Source organism: Pleurodeles waltl, chromosome 2_2 (genome assembly GCF_031143425.1).
Source record: "Pleurodeles waltl isolate 20211129_DDA chromosome 2_2, aPleWal1.hap1.20221129, whole genome shotgun sequence".
Lineage (NCBI taxonomy): Eukaryota > Metazoa > Chordata > Amphibia > Caudata > Salamandridae > Pleurodeles > Pleurodeles waltl.
Genome location: NC_090439.1, coordinates 542,746,596 through 542,761,086, shown reverse-complemented (window position 1 = coordinate 542,761,086; position 14,491 = coordinate 542,746,596). Strand labels below are relative to the sequence as shown.

Here is a 14,491-nt window from a genome sequence, read left to right as displayed (position 1 = left end):
AGATTATTGTGTAGTCTAGCAAAACAGTGCCATCTGCCTACTGGATTATAGTATTTGGGACACCACCTAATTTAAGAGGGTAAGCTATTTTTGAGCACACAAAATTTCCAATGTCAACTATGTAAAGGGTTAAACAACAGTGGGTCAAGTACGCCCCCCTATTTTAAACCATAATTAGTATAGATCCTTGTTGAAAGTCTTGTATTCCTTAATTTGATCTCTATCTAAGTGCCAGTATATACATCTTGAATGCAGCTTAAGTGAATTTGTGCGATTCCCTGGATATTTATTTTGCCCATGGTTGATTCTTGTCAGTGCTGTCAAACACTTTCTTAAAATGTATGACGCATACATGTAAGCTGTTTGAATCAATGCGCGCAAATCGATTGACCAGCATTGACAGGGCCATTAGAATGTCAGCTGTACCACTTTTAGGAGAGAAACGCTCCTAAAAGCAATCAGTAAGTTTACAAACATGTGTCCAGTCTTGCAGATCCTCCAACACTAAGTAGGCATTGAATTTGCTTCAATGTCTAGGAGGAAAATGAATCCATACTTATCCGGATTGCTGTTACTGCCTTTTTTCAACAGAAGAATAGAACTCTTCCAAGTGTCCGAAATAATTTTGAAAAGATAACACTCATTAAAGAGCGAGCACATAGATGTTGTCCATTTTTAGATATCTGATTAATAGATAGCACAGGGCATCCCATTTGGATCCTGTAGCATTAGGTTTCCCTGCACTTATTTGATGTAAGTAAAACCTGTTCCATGCTAATCCTGCTTTCCAATTGTTTTGAGATAAATTTCTCAGAACCGTCTAATGATCAGCCCCTGACAAAGGGGCCCACAGTGCCATGGCCTATATTTACATATAATTCTGTGTAACACTCCACCCGTTTTGTGGGAGATTGCATCCATTAAACCCTCAGTAGTGAGATTATATTCTGTTTTTTTTAACAGAATCACAGAAATGTCCTAGTTCCTTCTCTCAGCAGATCTGAATCAAGATCCTGTCATATTTTTCTTTTGATTACCACACTGCTATCCTATATTCAGCACCAAGTGCCCAGAGAGGATGCGTCTGTTGTTGTGGACTTGCTGAAGTCGCCTTTTGCAACATAGATAATTTATTATCTTTTTCCCCTTATAGGCAAATTATACAAGACTGATCTCTGTTGTTTGAACATCTTTTTTTTTTTAATGTAACTATTAAGAGTTAAATAGGAATGATATATTTACGCCCATCATATATTTTGCCCACCCTTGTGAGATATATAAATAAATAAGGGGTGATAGTTTGCATCCATGCTTTTCATTTTTCTTCATCCACCGTAGTCCATTTGAGTTTATTCAGACACTAATGGCCTTTGCATACATGTGCTAAGCGATCTAACTTGTATTCATATTTGAAGCTCTGCCGCTCAGGGCATATGGTCTGACTCAACTCTCTGCAACAGACTTAAAATTACATGGTCTGACTCAACTCTCTGCAACAGACTTAAAATTACATGGTCTGACTCAACTATCTTGAACAGACTTAAATTTACACGCAGTTGGAAGCAGTGGCATAATGAAACTTGAGGGACCCCGTCTTCAAAGTACATAGAAGGGCCCCCCTCATCGCCTCACCACTTACCACTTTTGATGAGGGGACCTCTAAAGCTCACCCCCGTACTGAGGGAGCTTAGGTTACGCCACTGAAAAAAGCCCCTAAACATAATTATGTGTGAAGGCTTTTGGAACATCTTTCATGTCCCACCACTAAGGGCTCTATGTCCTCATGAAGGCAGGGAATGATGAAGGTTTCTTCCTAGGAGCTCGCCAGTCTGAATTAGAACTGATGCTCCTTGCATGCTCCAGATGGCATTTTGTGGAGGAAACCAATCCTCCTCCGAGGTTCCTTCTTTAAAATTTAAATAAAAAAATGTAAACCACCGTAGAGCATGATTTCAGAGCCGCTATAGTTATCCATAAGATCAGCAAATTATTAAATGAATTGTTTGAGTAGTTATGTTATCTTTACTTTCTTTACATCCTTGTTTTATATATAAAGATAGTAAAGATAAAATAACTACTCAAACAATTCATATATATACACACACACATATATATTTGTTAGAAGAAACTTGTTTGACCTATCTGCCACAACTCCTGTAAAAAAGGGAGGAAGAGAGGAATGTAAATGGAATCACCCGGTATGTCTTTCCAGGCGTCATATGTTATAGCAAAATATATCAGGGACGCCAAAGATCAAATGCAGGTAAATACACAATTATTACAAAGAGAAGAAAGACAGAGAAAAAAGACTTATACTCCGTACTCCATACAAGAATATTTTTTTTAACAAGGATGGTTATCCTCACCCACTCCCAGTGGCATGTTTCGCCATTACGTATCTTCTTGCTGCGGCCAGTGATTTTGGTGTGTAGACGCACCCTTGGGAGCTCTTAGCAGGGTCAAAGCTTTTTTTTTTTTTAGGTAAGATGAAAATCTATGAAGCCACATTCACAGAGTAACTTTGTTTACTTCTGCTTTGTGTCAACCATGGATTGTATGATGTCCTCTCAAAAGGGACATTGCTGATAAAAATGTATCGAAGAAGGTCTATGGACGGAGGCGTTTTATCAACAGCCTCTTCTTTACAACAGTAACAACAAACTTACTAAGAGATCAGATCCTCCTTTATTGCTGCATCCGGAACACGATTCCTGAAGGCAGGACTGTAATAACGTCATCCTGGATGCAATGCTCGTAGGTGCAAACACACACCATTGCAAAAAGACCAATGCAGCTCTCAAGGGTATTTTCCGTAGGCCATCATCAACACCTCACTTTATAGCAGATGGCATGTTATGGTGCAAAACAGAATCTTAGAAATGGATATGTTCTAGTTTTGGTACATTTATTGAGGTTAGTACTCTAGTTGTTACTCTTGCAATGGTTTTGCTTTTTTTAATACCTGGTGTTGTGTGTATGACTTAATTGCACCACAATTTTTGGACTAGGAGTCATATTTGCCGGGTGAAGTATTTGTCTACCTACACTTTAGTAAAAGCAACGCTCGGTTATCGCCCACGCTGCCACCGGCAAGGCAATTGCTTTGACAGTTCTAGAGTTGTCCTAGCCATTACAAAAGGGCTTGCATCAAACACCTCACTCTAGCTGTGGCTGTGCTGCTGTCCAATAATATTTTCTGCTTAATGGGAAGATAGGTAGTTTCCTTCTTCTCTGACATCCTTTTCAATGCGTTTTGTTCTTCCATTCTCACAGTACCTTCATTGACTCAGTCGCTGTTACAGACCTGCATGGTATCATGGTATCATCCACCTTCTGATAAGGAAGCAGTTATGTTTCTGCTGTCCTTAAATTATCCTCTACCCCAATATTGACAAGTGGACGAAGGTTTGCAACACCATCTGCAAATGCTTTAATAAGAGCACTTGTTGGTCCCGAAAGCATGCAGGTGTGTCCATCATCATGTTCACCTTTCAGACGTAGAATGATTACCAGAAATTTCAGAATAGCTTGCAGTGTGAGAGACACAGAAAATAAGAAGGATCGTCATAACTTGACAAAATATGCAGGTTAACTAGAAGCAACTGACCTGAAGAAAATTGCCTGAAAGGCAGATATTGTTTTAGCTGTCTTTCATACACCAAGCTTTCCAAAAGTAAAAGATTCACATGCTCCTACAGCCAAGTCCATCTTTCCTCCGTGTAATGCCTTTTCTGGACCCTTACGGTCACATTAACTACAGGAGGTTGCTTGGGGGTTTACAAGGTTCCTGTGCCTGCCAAAATGGCCAGACTAGACCTGCTAGTGTCTGCACAAAAAGGCAGACGTAAGCTCCATCTGTGACCACAGAAGCCCGCTTTGTGCCTCAGTCAAGAATCCAAGATATCCTGGAGTCTTTGAGTGCGTTGACCTTTAACTCTCTATGGACGTGGTGGGCAACTAAACCACAGTGTAAAGCAATCTCTCTATCACATCATTAATCAGCAAGAATGCTATTAAGCTGGTCTATAAGCACCCTTGCTCCATACTTTCTATTCCTAATGCTGATTGTATTATTATTGTTTAGAGCTATCTGTCATTTCACAGCATTTGTCTGCATTCTGAAAATGGGCTCCCTCTTGTGCGGACGTAGGAAGGCTGTCACTCGATTCTGCCTGGGATTTGTTGGTGTTTGCTTGTAAACTTAATAGAGTATGCTTAATGCTTGGGTTAGAGTTGTTTTTTGTAAATCGGTGTGACAGTACATTCCTTTCCATCTTGAGAGAGTCTTGTGTGTAAGGTGGGTGTGTCCAAGTGCTTTGATGTTTTTTTGTCAATTTTGTGGTGGTTGTCCATTGTTGAGATAAAGTAAAGTGTTTTCTATCAATGCATTACAGTCTGTGTAGGTAATTAGGATGCCGTGTTGAGTGCACATGGTTAATTACATGGGTTCTATTGTGTATCATACTGTGGTACATAAGAGTGCTGTGAGTGTGCAACATTTTGCCATCTATAGGACATTGATGCCATGTTGTGTGCATGATGAGGGTGTAAGACTTCGGCCTACCATCTACTGTCGGAAGATGACGATTTGAAGGTTTAATACAGCGATGGTGCTTGATGATACTGCTGTGGAAAGTGCTGTCGGAAATTGTGTGATAGGCCGATTGTGGGATAACAACCCTGTGTTGGGTGCATATGTTAAGGACTGTTTATACTGTATTGACTGTGAGTGCATGGCGTGTCGTGGGCTTCAGTAATAGTGTATTCTAAGACAAACTATTTTCTAAGTTAGAGGCGGTTTGTGTGCTAGGGTGGTGCCATGCTGGGATTCCTGAATGGAGAAAGTTTGTCCTGCAAGAAAGAGCATGGTACAGAAAGCATGGTACATCATGCATGTTGGGCAGTTATCAAGATGATCTCACCCATCAGTTGTTCTTACTGTGCTTCTTGTGCTTCAGGAGGTGAGACAGCGAACCAACTCGTGGTTTTTTATTCACCTCTTTACATTGTTAAGGTCCACCTGACATTACTTAATATATTTCTAAAGAAACATAAGTGTAAAGGGTAATGATTAGACTTTCTTTGACCTTCATATTATGGATATATTTTTGACCATCATGTAAAGGTGGCTAGAGGGATACAGTGGATGTGATTCAGGATAGAATGTTTGTAAATGTTTACAGCCCAACGTGCAGAATTCACGCGGTGTGTTCAGCAACCATGCGAGGACTTACTGTTGATAGAGGAATGAAAAGACAAGATTTTACTTGTCTGGCTCGCTATTTCACGTGAGATTTTATCTCACGAGTGCCCCGTTTCGCATTCCAAAGAGCCCTGCACTGTCCCCGTGCACTGAGACTGTAAGGAGTTATGGCAGGGGTCCCTAAACAGGACCGTAGTTGATTCTTGGCCTGGCACTCTCTTGCTGCTTGCCCCCTATGGCAAAAGTTAGAAAAGGCTCACAAAAGTGTGCCCATGTACGCACACCCCTCGCTTACCACTGTGGCCCTGACTCCACTTCGTTTTCTTTGTTTCTTAACATCTCCGCTTGTACGGTTGCGATGATTTTAAGTAATTACGCAATAGAGCATAAACTCAAACCCACTTCTTTGCCTTCATATATCAGGCTCTGTTCCATTTTGATGGTTCTGCAAACATTTAGAGGAGGAACTTGCGCAATATTTCAAATGTGTCAACGTATTTGACACACCTTCTTCAGGTTTTTCATCCAGAAATGATTGCTTAACACACATTAAGCCTTTTAAAACCCTTATAAATGTACGTCATCCAGTTAATACCATGGCTACTACTCCGGATCGATTGAAGTTTTAGGTCCTTCAAGGAGGATTGTAGGAATATAAAAGGTTACTTTCAAACAGTTGTAGACGTTGTAGGCTTACAGCTGCCTCCTTTACTTGTTACCTGTATCCAGGACTTGGTTTTGTTGCTGGATTTGAAACAATCTGACTTTATTACTGGGAAGATATACGATTTGCCGAATTGCCTGCAATCATCTTGTCTCCAAAACCATTTAAAGTAACATGGTGTCATTTTCGCAGGGCAACTTTGTGCCATTATATTTTGAAGCTCGTGTGTAGCCTGGTAGCGCTAGATTTGCAGGTAAGTAATTGTGTGTGCTTCTCAGTTGAGTACATGAGGCAGGCTTCCATGCCATTAACTAGTTCTTTCAGTCCAGTGTGGCCGAAGAGTTCCCGGCTAGGTGGCCTCTTGACCGCAGGTTGACAATAGTTAACTGAGAGTGTGTCACAACTAGCTTTGGTGGGATATAGAAGTGTTGCTTTACCTTTGCGAGTAGCGCATTGAGCCTCAAGCAATAAACTGGGATACAAATCCGACTTCCAATTTCATTCAATTACCTCCATAAGTATGTTTTTTCTTTGACTCAAAGTAAAACAAAAAGGCAGGAAACACAAACCACACAATTAGAAATAGGGCTGAAATCCCTACCCACACTGTCAAAAAAATGCAAATCTCTAACCACATTTCCTTTACAGTTAAGAGACTAGTCATTAACTGACAAAAGCTAAAGCCAGGTTGTGTATTCATGTCGTACACATCACTGTGAGACACTGGGAACTGGGTGCTGTGTTTTAAGTGTGACGGAAACACTGGCATAATGCCCCTTTGTGTACGGAGGCAGAAAGCGCTTCCTTTGCCCACGCTCTAATTTTCATAGACTTTTACATCTTCTTAGAAAATGTTTATCTTCGCGTTACTGCTATGAATGCACCTCGTACACGGCTGTTTCCTCGTAAACTTCTAGGCTTGGGTGTCCGAATCAGGGGAACCATCGGCTGAAATCACGTTGCAGATTGGAAGCAAAGAATCGAAGGCAATTGTTGACAGTCAGCAAAGATTAATGCCCCCTGTGCAAAGTGGGTCATCTGCCCCATCCATCATGGCTGACATAGGTTTAAAAATAATTAGAGCATTAATTCTGGGGGATTTAATAGGGTCATAAATATTTGAGACATTCCTTACGAGTATGTATTAAACTTCTCCTAGAACTCAAATTATATTTTCGCGCGCCCGATCTGAATTGAATGTACAGCGGAGCATTGCCTGAACTGTAGACCCGGCTAATGGGAGGAGGATAGGGACATTAAATTCAACACTGCATTAACATACCGCCAACCAGTGCACTGCGGCGAGAGGCTCTCTAACGAAATGCTTTTTAATTCAATGTATTTGCTCAGCTGATGGGATCAAGAACGGGGGAGTTTGAGATTTTTATTGTTATATAAAAGGATAATTGTGTGTCGAATTATTTTTGGTATTCTCCGTGTGCTGTTGGACCTTATGAAGAAGTGCCACGTGAAACGCAGCGTTGCGCGTGCGCTCGCGTCCTGCGTTGGAGCGGTTGATGGGTACTCACACTGCCTTGTTCATGTTCCACTTATTTTGCATTTGAAAAGGAAACGCCGCGCAGAGTCAGAGAAATCTCGTTTCCGCATCGAAATCATGCGCGCAGCGGACACCTGCGGCGGCAGAAGAGAGACTGGGTCATCCCGCCAATCAACGTGCCGGAAAACTCCAGAGGCGCCTTCCCTCAAGAACTAGTGCGGGTGAGCATGGGCCTTTTTAAACTCGTGTATGAGCACACATACATTTCTGAAATTGACAAGAAACTCTCGGCAGAAGTTCAGTGTGTGAAAATGTCAAGGCTCCCTCTTTTAAAGAGGGCGCAGCAAAAACCATAAGACTGAGCAGATGAAGCTATTCTTCGGGTGTGTGGGTTTCAGTTTATACAATATGTACACTAATGCCTGAGGAAATGCTTACACTTTGGTATAAATGGGAATTCACAAAAACGTACTAGGAATGCTGCTGGGAAAATGCAGTGGACCCTTCTTCCCAAAAGTGATACTGAAAAAAATTGAAATGTCTAAAGAAAAGTGCGTCTTCGCTTTTGGCATATCTGACTGGGTCTGGCCATGTTATGTGGTTTTTGGCAATGCCCTGCACTCATTCGCTATCCAAGAGATGGGTAGGCAACATGACAGACTGTAGTCAGATCTGAATGCAGGGCATGGCTAGAGGCAAGGCTATGTCATAAGCAGGGCCAGCTTTAGCGCTGGTGGCACAGTCTTTTTTGGTGAAACCCCATGACCACCTACTCAGATTCACCCACTGCCACTCTGCAAATATGCCTGTCATCTCTTCATAGCCCCCCTTTAACACACATTCATTTATTTTGAAGCGCTTGAATGGCTGGCTTTACTAATCCACTCAGCTATCTACATAAAATATAGTTCTGTTCTTTGCAGCAGGCATATTAACCCTCTGCGCTACTTTATGGTGGGTCTAAGCTGCCGCTAGACAAAACTCCGATCTCTCTCCCTAGCAGGAATATTAATCACAAGAGGTATCTTGACATTTTAATTGTTCCCTGAAGGCTGGACGCACAAGGAACTTTTCAGCAGGTGTTTTTAAATCGCAAGTTTCGTAAGTCATTGCTAAACACAACGCCCCCAATCCAGGTCAGCACCCGGTGCGGTCGCACCGCCCTAAAGCCAGCCCTGGTCATAAGACCTGCTGCACTAGAGGCGAGCGAGCGAGCATGCATTGCCTTTTGCCATGGCCTGTTGACTCGTAGTGCAGTGTATGCCCATTGGCCAAGCTATTTACCAAGTCCCCCTTCCACCAAGCCCACTGGACACACATGTGCCTAGGGCCATCCTCTTTCTGCCTCACCGGGTCCCATACTACGTAGCCTGCAGGTCACAAGCGAGGGCCGTGCTCAGTAAACTCTGTATGGAGGTGTCACTTTACTTATTAACCACATAGTTTGGGAGAACCTTGAAATGTCTTGATTCAGAGTGTGCTGTGTTTAAAAATCTATATTTATATATTATTAGACTTTAAAGCTATTTCACAAATTAGTATCACTGACTATTCATATTGCATGCATCAAAAATGTAATTGTTGCTCACCTCACTTATTAAATCATTTCTTATTAAATCGTTTTAAGTTTATGTGTTTTGAAACTTAATTTGACACGGTTGACCAAACGGGGCCAAGTTATTCAAGATAAAGAAAATTATATGTGTGTTCAACATATGTCTACCATACTGCATGTTCGCTGTTGCCACCTTTGCAATGCTAATGGTGCATATTTATGAATATGACATAATTTGGTGTGTGCTGAGCTTGACATTTCTAAATAGTTTTCAAACATACTTTGTGGAAATTTAAAACACAAAAAAAAATCATATCATATGGTGGTCTTTCGGCGCTTCCTCACAGTCACCGGCTTCTATTTAATAGGCAATATTCTGCCAAGTATTGTGCAAGGAAGGGTTCGGTGCAAGGCATGCTTTTATAAAATCGAGTAACTGAGGATTGACCTCATCAGGCAGTCCCTAATGGAGGGGCAGCAGAGCGGGGATAGGCTACTAAGGTACTTCCGTATTTATTGTATTCGAATTCTCCGCCCAGTCTATGGGATTATTTATTCTTTGTGGAACTGAGCTGCTCCCCACAGGTGTTATGCCGTGGCACCGATTAGGCCTCCTGCTGAAAAATGATCATGCGGTTGTGTCTTCGGAGCCCCAATTAACACCGCCCTTTCTGCAAATGAAAATGAATTCTGCGAGCTGCTGCTTGCAGGGGCAGGCCTATGTAGCCCAGAGCCCCAAGCTCACCAGGGGGGGTCAGATGCAAATTTAAAATCATGTATATTTAAAACTGGAAGGCCTATTCTGAGCTAGAACTCTATTCCTTCGAGGTTATAGGTACATTTCGTGATTATTGTTCCAAAGGCGAAACATTCATTCTTGTGTGCAGGGTTAGAAACTAAAAGTGTGTCAAGTTCACCTACAATTCAGAATCCTGTCACAGGCAGTATGCCTAGGATCGCACATTTTCGATAATAGGGCCCATATTTATACCTTTTTAGCGCCGCATTTGCGTCATTTTTTGACGCAAAAGCGGCGCAAACCTGCAAAATACAATTGAATTTTGTACGTTTACGCCATTTTTGCGTCAAAAAGAGGCACAAATGAGGCGCTACAAAAGTATAAATATAGACATAAGTGTTTCTCTTCAGCTTCAATACTTGCAGTGTTATTTCCAGTAAAACATTATTCGGTGCGCAGATTAATATGCTGTGACAAGAAAGATTCCCGATTGTGACCTTGCAACCTCTCACCCACTCCTGCAGCGTTTTATAAAGCGGGTTCTCCCCAGAAGAAATGCTGTGACATTCAAGAAGGAAGGTGCACTCCGAAGAGGGTCTTTTCTTTAACTTTGATTGATGTCCCAAGGAAAAATGTGCATGTTCCTAGAGATTACGGACAGCTCTCCAAAGCTTTAGTCAGTCTGATCCTGCTTTCAACAAACCTCTCCTATAATAAGTAATAGCAATTCCTTAGCGCCGCTGCGGTTTGATACTCGTGTGGTATGACTAATACTGTAATTAAATCCTGTGGTAAACAGTCTGAGATAACACAACATATTTTTCTAGAATTACAGTCCCAAACCCGATCATTCATGCTGTCTGTTTCCAGCAAGCCTAGTGACTTACTAAAATCCCATTGCCCCTAACAAATGTGTAAAACAGAGTTATCACAGGCAGGCTCTTAGCTCTTCCCAACAGCACTACCTCGCTCTGCTTACTGTTTCTTGGTGACAAATCCACACACATTTCTGATTTTAGAGTGCCAACAATAGAACTCTGGAAATAAAAGTTTGCTTTCTCCCGTTCTATGTGAAATGAATTGTATTAATAATCTGTAGTGCACCATAAATTGATGAAAGCATCTCATAAATCTCGTGGACTTGAAATGTGCATTCAATCAGAATTTTGAACCCCCTCAAAAGGAACAAGAATTCCTATTGTGTAGGTAGTAACTTGCAAGCCTATGTCCTTCAAAGCATTCACACCTACACCTTACTGCTTAGCATTTCACCAGCCCTAGCTCCTCTCACCAAGTGTGTCCGATTAACCATTACTCCAAACCTCAATGATCTTGATCATCATCTGGTGAAAACTGCTTCCCACTATTTCCATCTGGAAAGGAAAATTAAGACTACCACTCGTCTTACCTCATATTTTAAGTGAGCAGTGCAAGCCCTTAAGCTTTTCCACTTCTTCAGAGGTAGCGCTGTTCGTGCCGGCCAATCTAAAACCACAATTCCCCCACTGAAGGCCACCCAACAAAGCACTGCACGTTTCCGCATAAACAAGAAAAAAACCTGATCACATCACTCCAATTCTAAAACAGATCTACTGGTCACTAGTAGATGCAGGCACAACTTCATAATAGCATGCTTAACACATAAGGATTGACATAGCACGCCCTAAATGCCACTAGATGAGATAAATGACAAGAAGCAAATATTTGTCTTCTTCTGGAGCTCTCTAAATGAAAGAGCAAAACTGTGAACGGGGCCTTCTCTTATATGACTCCCAGACCTTGGAAGGAGATCACTGAAACCATTAGAATGAATCTAAACCCCTTCCTTCAGAGGAACCTCAAAACCTACTAGTTTGAACTGCAGTCTACCAGACTAAGTTGACCTCACAAAGCTCATCTCTTTATTCTTACTTCTATATAAAATGTTCCACTCCCCTGGTGGCTAGGTCTGCTTTACATAAATACTACACATAAATATAGTGGATAATATCAATCGTCAACTTCTTCTTACCTGCTGGAAAATAAGGTATTGGTGCGTCTGCCTACTTCACCAGCATCATTTTTTTCTGCTGGTGCTGGTCCCAACTTATACCAATCCCTCTTGCTCATCCTCGCCTCCTTTGGCCACTTTGCTTTTCTGAATATTTGCAGTCAAGTATCAAATGGGTTTTGTAGTCGTGTTCCACATAACACAAGTATCTGTTGAGTACCTGGCTTCAAAAAGTACCTGCAGTGTACAGATTTGAAAAAATGCCCAGAAGTTCTTTGGCCATTCTGTGAAAACCTCTTTCGCACTCACAAAAATAGATAATCAGAAAGCTGCACTGTCTGATCACTAGAACTCTTCGCTCTGGCATCCACTTAGAGTGTTAAGAGGTATTTTAACTCTGCCTTTGCATCTTTGCTCCTAAAAGCCTAAATGGAAATGATCTTATGCCCCGGAATGAAGTATCAGCACAGAACTTTCACCTAGCTGAATCTTTTTTAGATCACATGGGGTGGCTGGAGCCATAGTCATCTCTGGCACCCCTTAATGCAGGATGTTATCTGTCATGGAGTGGACATCTCAGAATTTACCATTGATTTGTTTATGCTTATTATTGCCTCAGATCCAGTTTTGGTAGGATACTGAAAGGATAATACAAGGTCTATTAATTTCTTCTTTTGTATTGTTAACATTTGATAAAGGTTCTGCTACTGATAAAGGAAAAATAAAGAAATGTATGGAACTTAGAAACAACAGGAATATAATTCTCCGAAAACTGGTTTTTATAAAGTCAGGTGCTTGAATCGTTCTCTCTTGTGAAGTTGGAAATCCTGCGTACCACTGCAAAACAGTATTAACTTCCAGATATTTAATATAGCATGGAGCACTGCTGTTTAGTAGCACATCTAATCAGTGAGGGGATGGGTTTTAAATGATACACCTCACGGAATGCACCTGATTTCAACAACATGTTTTGTTAGGCAATCCCTAAGAAGTTATTTTCTTGTATCACCAATTTCATTCCGAAAACTATCATTCCGCTGGAAAAATTTATTTAGAAGAAATGCTTTGGATGCAGTCTCCCCGTGCTCAGTCTCCCCGTGCTTCAAAAATAAGATGATAATTTAATTCTATTCTGATTATATCCATTTGTTATCCCTGGAGCTTCTGTTATACCTAGAATTAAAAACTCTTGGCACATTCTTTTTCAGGGCTTTACAGCACTTATGCGCGAACGGAAGTATACAGGGAGTGCAGAATTATTAGGCAAATGAGTATTTTGACCACATCATCCTCTTTATGCATGTTGTCTTACTCCAAGCTGTATAGGCTCGAAAGCCTACTACCAATTAAGCATATTAGGTGATGTGCATCTCTGTAATGAGAAGGGGTGTGGTCTAATGACATCAACACCCTATATCAGGTGCGCATAATTATTAGGCAACTTCCTTTCCTTTGGCAAAATGGGTCAAAAGAAGGACTTGACAGGCTCAGAAAAGTCAAAAATAGTGAGATATCTTGCAGAGGGATGCAGCACTCTTAAAATTGCAAACCTTCTGAAGCGTGATCATCGAACAATCAAGCGTTTCATTCAAAATAGTCAACAGGGTCGCAAGAAGCGTGTGGAAAAACCAAGGCGCAAAATAACTGCCCATGAACTGAGAAAAGTCAAGCGTGCAGCTGCCACGATGCCACTTGCCACCAGTTTGGCCATATTTCAGAGCTGCAACATCACTGGAGTGCCCAAAAGCACAAGGTGTGCAATACTCAGAGACATGGCCAAGGTAAGAAAGGCTGAAAGACGACCACCACTGAACAAGACACACAAGCTGAAACGTCAAGACTGGGCCAAGAAATATCTCAAGACTGATTTTTCTAAGGTTTTATGGACTGATGAAATGAGAGTGAGTCTTGATGGGCCAGATGGATGGGCCCGTGGCTGGATTGGTAAAGGGCAGAGAGCTCCAGTCCGACTCAGACGCCAGCAAGGTGGAGGTGGAGTACTGGTTTGGGCTGGTATCATCAAAGATGAGCTTGTGGGGCCTTTTCGGGTTGAGGATGGAGTCAAGCTCAACTCCCAGTCCTACTGCCAGTTCCTGGAAGACACCTTCTTCAAGCAGTGGTACAGGAAGAAGTCTGCATCCTTCAAGAAAAACATGATTTTCATGCAGGACAATGCTCCATCACACGCGTCCAAGTACTCCACAGCGTGGCTGGCAAGAAAGGGTATAAAAGAAGGAAATCTAATGACATGGCCTCCTTGTTCACCTGATCTGAACCCCATTGAGAACCTGTGGTCCATCATCAAATGTGAGATTTACAAGGAGGGAAAACAGTACACCTCTCTGAACAGTGTCTGGGAGGCTGTGGTTGCTGCTGCACGCAATGTTGATGGTGAACAGATCAAAACACTGACAGAATCCATGGATGGCAGGCTTTTGAGTGTCCTTGCAAAATAAGGTGGCTATATTGGTCACTGATTTGTTTTTGTTTTGTTTTTGAATGTCAGAAATGTATATTTGTGAATGTTGAGATGTTATATTGGTTTCACTGGTAATAATAAATAATTGAAATGGGTATATATTTTTTTTTGTTAAGTTGCCTAATAATTATGCACAGTGATAGTCACCTGCACACACAGATATCCCCCTAACATAGCTAAAACTAAAAACAAACTAAAAACTACTTCCAAAAATATTCAGCTTTGATATTAATGAGTTTTTTGGGTTCATTGAGAACATGGTTGTTGTTCAATAATAAAATTAATCCTCAAAAATACAACTTGCCTAATAATTCTGCACTCCCTGTATGTTGCTGACACTTATATTGAACACTTTTACTCCCT

At 41.4% G+C, this 14,491-nt stretch overlaps 1 protein-coding gene across 1 annotated transcript in view; it reads left to right on the top strand.

The window, feature by feature from the left end:
• The window catches only part of CDH2 (cadherin 2), a 276,482-nt gene that overhangs the window by 197,535 nt on the left and 64,456 nt on the right, over positions 1 to 14,491 (top strand). The window contains exon 4 of the mRNA XM_069220067.1: positions 7,437 to 7,586. Coding sequence (XP_069076168.1) covers positions 7,437 to 7,586 — 150 coding nt within the window. The remainder of the gene's footprint in view (positions 1 to 7,436; positions 7,587 to 14,491) is intronic.